This window comes from Gracilinanus agilis, unplaced genomic scaffold (assembly GCF_016433145.1).
Source record: "Gracilinanus agilis isolate LMUSP501 unplaced genomic scaffold, AgileGrace unplaced_scaffold59846, whole genome shotgun sequence".
NCBI classification, from domain to species: Eukaryota; Metazoa; Chordata; class Mammalia; order Didelphimorphia; family Didelphidae; genus Gracilinanus; species Gracilinanus agilis.
The window spans coordinates 1-7268 of record NW_025395260.1 but is presented as its reverse complement, the minus strand read 5'-3'; the positions used below and the strand labels follow the sequence as shown (position 1 = coordinate 7268).

The following is a 7268-nucleotide window of genomic DNA, read 5'->3' as shown; positions in this document are numbered from 1 at the left end:
GAAGAGAAGAGAAGAGAAGAGAAGAGAAAAGAAGAGAAGAGAAGAGGAGAGAAGAGAAGAGAGGAGAGGAGCAGAGAAGAGAAGAAAGAGAAGAGGAGAGGAGAGAAGAGAGGAGAGGAGAGGAGAGGAGAGAAGAGAGGAGAAGAGAAGAGGAGAGGAGAGGAGAGGAGAAGAGAAGAGAGGAGAAGAGAAGAGAAGAGAAGAGAAAAGAAAAGGACTCAGAAGTGACTTCCAATCTCTACTTTCACATAACCATTTGATATGATGCCACAGTAAATTTTTGGATAATATAAATAAAGATTAAAAAATTAGATTATTAATAAACTATATACCAATACATTTAAGCATGAACCAAATATTTTCCCTCCAATTTCAAAAGTGAACATGAGACTCATCTAAATTATTTTGGAAAGACTTTTATTCTTTTTCATCAGCAATGAGATTTCTCACCTCCAACACCTGCTAACAGCTGCTGAAGGAGGCCAATATAAATCTGAACAGGGTTGTTTTCCCCACTCTTGGAGGAAGATGACGATGTTATATGGTTGCCAGACATTAGGTTTCGTATGTAACGACCAATTGCTGGAGCATGATCTTGCATATCTGCCAAGCTCTGTGAGGTGGGAACCACACCTGCACTATGAGCAAGACACATTCGCAAATACAGGACTATCTGAAAAAAGAAAAAAAAAAAAAGACGCAAGATAACTACTCAAGAAAGGCAGAAGGAGAATAAAGCACTACAATGCTTCAATGATGGCTTCCAATTTATTCTTCCATTTTCCTTCACAAGAACTTAAATTTGCTTAAGAAAACTATGAAAACATGATCCTAAAATGTCAATTACTATTTCTTCAAGCTATCAAAATTTGTTAAACACTATTTAAAAATAACCATGAAATTTAAACTATAGTTAAAAACCCAAAATTAACTCTAGAGATCAAATTTAAACTAAAAATGTTAACTTCAAAGTGGAATTAAAAATTACTACCTTTATGAGCCAAACCAAAGATTTAAACATTTGGCAAGACAGAAATCTGGGGCAGAGTGTTTAGAAAAACTACTCTAATCAATAAAGGGTCCTAGATATTGTCAAATGTCACTAAGGACAATTCAAGAAAATGAACTTAGGGCACTAGAAGGCAAATACAGGTCAGATATCATTTAAGAATCTCTCAATGTTGAAAGAAAATGGAATGTTACCAAAATTTTCCATAAAGACTTTAAAGAATAACGAGTCATTTAAGAATATTTTGTTTATTGAAACTGCAAGGAATTTGGCAAGATAACACTTTAAGATCAATTTCACATTTATATGTCTAAAAACAAAATTAAATTTCCCTGAATATAGTAAAATTTTACTGAAATGCTAATTGTAATCTATCACCAAGAATATTGCAAATAAGAACAAGAATGTTGATCTAGGAATGTTAAGTGGGGGGGAATTCCGTGTAACTGTTTAGGCCTGTGCAATAGATAACTGCTGGAGACAGATGTAAAAAAACCTCTATTTAATAAATATTGGAAAAGATTTGAGGAAAGTTAAGGAAAGGTAACAAAGGTTGAGGATTAGGATTAGGATCCCTAAATCTAACAGGAGGCTAAGCTTTTATCTACTTCCCTCTAGTTTGCGAGAACTTGTTTCTTGCTTGAGTTACCCCGAGCCTTCTTATCACTCCTTAATCTATACTAATTCCCAGATGTATTCTACATACACTATACTAAATTATAGTCCTCTTCTTTATAATAAAGTTTATTGTCTCTGTTAATTTCTCTCAGCTTTGAATCAGTCTCTCTGCCAACTGCTAGCCCTTCCAGGCCTAGGTAGGCTTTTTGGTCTAAGCAGGCTTCTGGGCCTACACAGGCCTCAAAAATGGCTGCCTCTGTCTCCAGTCACACAGAGGAAAAAACACGTCTCTTTCTGTCTCCTTAGATCTCTTTCAGCTTTAAATCAGTTCAGTTATTCACTCTCTCTGCCCACTGCCAGCCCTCCTGGGTCTAGCTAGGCTTGTTGGCCTAAGTAGGCCTCAAAATGGTTTGGCCCTTTCAGCCACCACCCAGAGGAAAAACTTCCTCTTTCTCTTTTCTGTTGATTATCCCCACAGACTTATTCCAGAAACTCCAACCTGTTCTCCTTTACCTGCCACTGGGTTTTTCAGTGTTCCAGGTATAGAAACACCAGTCTTCTCCTATGGGGGGGGGGGGGGGAGATGGGGGGGACCACCTGTGCAGATCGGCAGTTGGGAAACAAACTGACGCTGGCTAACCAGAATTCCAACAGGCACCCTTCCCAAGATTCTGTCTGGACTTAAAGAAACCTTACCCACTATTCTTTACCCTGTCCTTAGCTGCTAAGATCGCAATTACCCCAAATGGTCCTCATTAGCCCTATGGCTTAATAAATCCTAATAACACATTACACTATTCTTGATCTTAAAACTTTTTTAGAAATACAAATTACTACTCTATATAGATTAATTTTTAATATATATATATATTTAATCTATATAGATTAAAATTTAAAACTATGCTGCTAAAATAATTCCTATTTATTAATGAATATAAGTGAATATATTGTTAGCTCCTGGTTCCAGTGTGAAGAGATTCTAATTCTATACCTTTCTTTGTATGACAATGAATAGCTATATTTATTTTTGTCTTTGATAAGACTCACCACTTTCCTTAAGTTTCAATCAACCTCTTACCCATATACCATAAAAAACTTAAACTGGAATAGAAAGGACCATATTATTTGAAAAAAAAAATGAAAATACCAGAAAGCACATTTTCACCATTATGGCTCTTGGGAGAACGCTTAGTAAAGAAAGACAGACAGACACATAAAATAGAAATGATCGTAAAGACAAAATAGACAACTGAGTGCAAAAAATTGAAATGCTTCAAAATGAACAAAGTCAATGAAGGAAAGAAAACATTGAATGGGGAAAACTTTTTTAAAAAGTAAAAAGTCTGATAAAGATCTGAAATGCAAGATATATAGGGAATTTGTACAAATAGATAAAACCAAGAGCTAATCTCTAATATAAAAGATCAAAGGATGAGAAGTTTCAGAAACACCATAAACCATTGCAAATTACTGTGTGAAAACACTCCAAATTACTAAATAAGTAAGGAGTTCTGTGCTGCAATGGATATAGTGCAGGTTTGGAGTCAGGAAGAAAGACCTAAATTCAAATCTGGCCTCAGATATTTATTTGTGTGATTTTAGGCAAATCACTTAACCTGTCTATTTCAGTTTTCTCAACTGTAAAAAATAAGGATCATAATAACATCTACCTCTAGAGCTGTTGTGAAAATCAAATGAGATAATATTTGTAAAGCACTTAAAGAGGAATCTTGGAATATGATACTCCAAAAGTTTAAAAAACAGGCTTAGAATCTAGACTAACTTAACACTACAAAGCTGAATATAATTCTATAAGGAAAGAAAATGGACCTTAAGAAGCTAACCAGGTAATTTTCAAATGGAAAATAATGGCTGAACAAATTGTGATATATGAACATATTGAAATATTACTGCATCAGAAGAAATGATAAAAAAGAATCCTAAGTAAAGGATTGTGGCACAGGAGTAAAATACAGGAAGTGATAAGAAAAAAGTGAGCACAATCAGAACAGTTATTAACATTGTAAAGAAAAACAATGTTTCAATATATTAAGATATTTTTGCTTAACCATTTTTCTTTGTTGAAAGGAAGATTTAACATGGAGAATGGTATTTCCAGGAATTACTGTGATGTAAAAACAAAAGCAATCAATGAAAAATTTTTAAAAGCTTGCCAACTTCCAAAACTTACTTCTTAGAAATAAAAAGCTAGTTCAAAAATTCAGTGTGGCACATACATATTGTAAAGAGCAGGAACTGAAAACAGAAGAGGATAATACTTGTAGTCACCAGCCTGTTTATTTCAGCAGGTGGTCAGCTCCTCTCCTTACTCTGTTACTAAGGAAGTGAATAGAATCCTTTTTAAATGACAATAAGATGTGATCTGTATCTTTTGATGATATAGATACAGTATCTTCTTAATATTAATGATTACTCCAATCTGACTACGATGAAAACCAGGAGATTTTAATTATATTGATGTTGATGATAAACAAATGTTGATGTTCAATATGTTTTAAGCTTCCCAGTGAAGGCAGCAGCCTGTCGCACTTCACTGAGAGAATCTTGAAGCTGGTGAATCAGGTCAGTAGACAAATCTTGTTTCTCAATAACTAATTTAATAGATGAGTATAGGAATGATTAAAGGTTGAATTAGGTTTAAAGGAAATTGGGATCAGGAGAGAGGTTTTAAGGGACAGACTGAGCTAACTAACTAAATAATAAATCTTCAGCAGTCCCCAAAAAGAAGCCACAAACGGAAGCTGCCAGCCTGGGTGGCTTGGCAACCAAGGGATTAGCTCAAGTTACTAGCTGTTTGAGTTTGACTTGTCTAGCTTTGTAATATCTGTAGATGTTCAGTAGTGGTCTTCTTGAAGATGTTATAAAACGATCTGGGTGATGATAGTAGATTATTCACTGTTAGCAGTATATGATGGGTAACTCTCCCTAAATAATAACAGCTAACACTGGCTTATGAAGCAGCTTCTGAGTTTGACTGGAGAGCTTTCCCTTTCTACCTTTCCCTTTCTTTGCCTCCCACCTTAACTCACAACTGAGTCACTTGGCTTAGGGCTGAGTTCCTATTTATAGGGGTGCTCTAACAGTCTTTTCCAGTCTCATGCCAGCTCATGCCTGCTCTAGGAATTCCAAAAACTGAACCTCCAACTGGCAACAGTTTGTCCAAGATGGCTTCCTGTAAAAACTATTTACAATATATACACATATACATGCATATTTAAGTACATACAAATATATATATTGCTAATTCACAAATATTTAAGATATTTATGAATAGCAATACAAAATAAAGTGAAAGTTCTACCTCTCCAAATGTAGCTGGATTAAAAGGAAGAACAGCAGTTCCTGTCATGTATTTGGCTGGAGTTTTCATTCGATGGGAAGCCTAAAGAAAAGGAATATGTCAAAGAAGTTGAATGTAGAAAAGAAATATTTTAAAATAATGCACACGTGCAATCTGCAAATCACAAGCAAATTCTGTGGCAACAATAAGAATTTCCCCACATATTTTCTATTCATAAGAATTCTACTAAGTATGTTAACACATTAACATTTCAGATGAGTTTGTTTTTAATACCATAAAATCTACTCCATAAATTATACCATGCTATGACCAGGTCTTCCCATGCCAGCCACTACAAAAAAATCCCTTGGAAATATGGACAAAGTGGCAGTGGGATAAAGAAGAAAGAGGGTGAGAATTTAAGGTAATATAATTTATTTCATTCAACAAATACCTAATGAACATCTATTAAGAGCAAGAATCTATATGAGGGTAAAGTAATAGATGGTTCTACTTGTTTTCTCACAGCCTGCAATATCAACCTCATATTTTACAATAAAACAAGAAATCATATATAAATTGCAATATGCTTTTGGTCATTAGAACACTGAAGGTAAGGGTCATATGATGGTTGACTGGATAAATGGGGAAACTGGGGCATTGGAACCGGCAGTTCTATGATTTATAGGACAACTAGAGGGTACATGGAATAGGGCAGTGAGGCCCCGAGTCAGGAAAAACTGAGTTCAAATCTAGCCTCATACACTTGCTGATTCTGTGACCCTGGAAAAGTCACTTAACCTCTGTCTCATTTCCCTAAACTGCAAAATGAAGATAGGAGGTATGTACCTTCTACAGTTGTAAGGATTAAATGAGATAATATTTGTAAGGTGCATTGCACAGTGCCTGGTACACTATATGAGTGTTAACTATTATAATTATCACTATTCAACAAGGAATGCAAACTAGGTAAAAACAGATCCACAAACCCGGCCTTAGCCACTTCCCAGCTGTGTGACCCCGGGCAGGTCACTTGACCCCCATTGCCCACCCTTACCAATCTTCCACCTATGAGACAATACACCGAAGTACAAGGGTTTAAAAAAAAATTGTTAAAAAAAAAAAAAAAAAAAGATCCAAATTTCAGAGGAAGGAAATCTGAAAATCAATTGCACAAGTCTTTTTTTAAAGATGTTATCCAAATTTTATCTCCAAAAGAGAGCTGTATGTTTTGTCTTTAAACATATATGGCTGTTGAAAACAATCTTTCAGAGTCAATATTTAAAAAGACAATGATAAAAAAAAAACCACAGCTAAAATTGTTATAGGAATGGCATGTAAGTGCTTCATGTGCACCAGATTCAATATGTTTTTAAAGTTCAGCAATTTCTGATTAGGCAGTATAGAAAAATAAATTTTATAATACCTTCTTGCCTAAACTGAGACAACTCAGATACACACATTGTTAAAATAATATTTACACAGTTCAGTCTAAATATTTACATTCATTATTAGTCTTATTTTTTTCAGTATACTTCCTAGTGAATCTTGTTTAATAAATTCATTACTTTAATGTTATGTGAAAAAATAGAGGCAAAATACTTAAATTTTATTATTGATTTATCCAAGTTAAAAGTTTATCTGAAGTTACATACTGTACCTTCTCTTGAATATAATGTACCATTTCTGGGAAGGAAGGCATCTGTTTGGAAGTACTTTCTTTTTCATTTTTACCCGGAAGAGTTCTTAGTACACGCTGTGCTTCTCCATGGACTTCTTCTCGTCTTTCAGAGAGAAGATGAGAAAAGAAAAAGTAATTACCAACTAGAAGAGCATGATTTCTTTTTTTAATAACCACCACAGGACAATTTTGTGATGATCTGGTGTTTCCTTTAAACAAATTTTCTTGTTTTTCTAGAACATACTCTAAGCCTAAATACATTATAACCAACCTACTCTAATTCTTGAAGATGAATTACTCACTTCACCTTTATCATATAATCAAAGATAATATCTGTCAAAAGCATTCATTAAGTGCATACTATGTACCAGATATACATGGAATGAGGGACTGGGGATACAAATACAAAAAATGTAATTCCTCTACTCTTAAGAATAAAATGATGGATTACTCTTCATTAAACATTCCTTACAAAAATAAAATCATTTTAGTTTTCTAAGATAACGTAAAATTTAATTGCCAAAGTAAAAGGTTTGTACCAAAAGTTGCAATCATATACACTGATATTATATACTTGATACCAACCAGTCTTCCTGACTCCCAGGTGTTTCTTTTCTTTTCTTTTCTTTTCTTTTCTTTTCTCCTGTCTCCAGTTTCTC

At 34.3% G+C, this 7268-nt stretch overlaps 1 protein-coding gene across 1 annotated transcript in view; it reads right to left on the bottom strand.

The window, feature by feature from the left end:
* LOC123256505 (proteasome adapter and scaffold protein ECM29-like) overlaps window positions 1–7239 on the bottom strand; it is a 10062-nt gene extending 2823 nt beyond the window's left edge. The window contains exons 1-3 of the mRNA XM_044685105.1: window positions 6589–7239; window positions 4950–5030; window positions 451–673 (exon numbers count right to left, since the gene is read on the bottom strand). Coding sequence (XP_044541040.1) covers window positions 451–673; window positions 4950–5030; window positions 6589–6870 — 586 coding nt within the window. The 5' untranslated portion in view covers window positions 6871–7239. The remainder of the gene's footprint in view (window positions 1–450; window positions 674–4949; window positions 5031–6588) is intronic.
* Window positions 7240–7268: the final 29 nt, after the last annotated feature.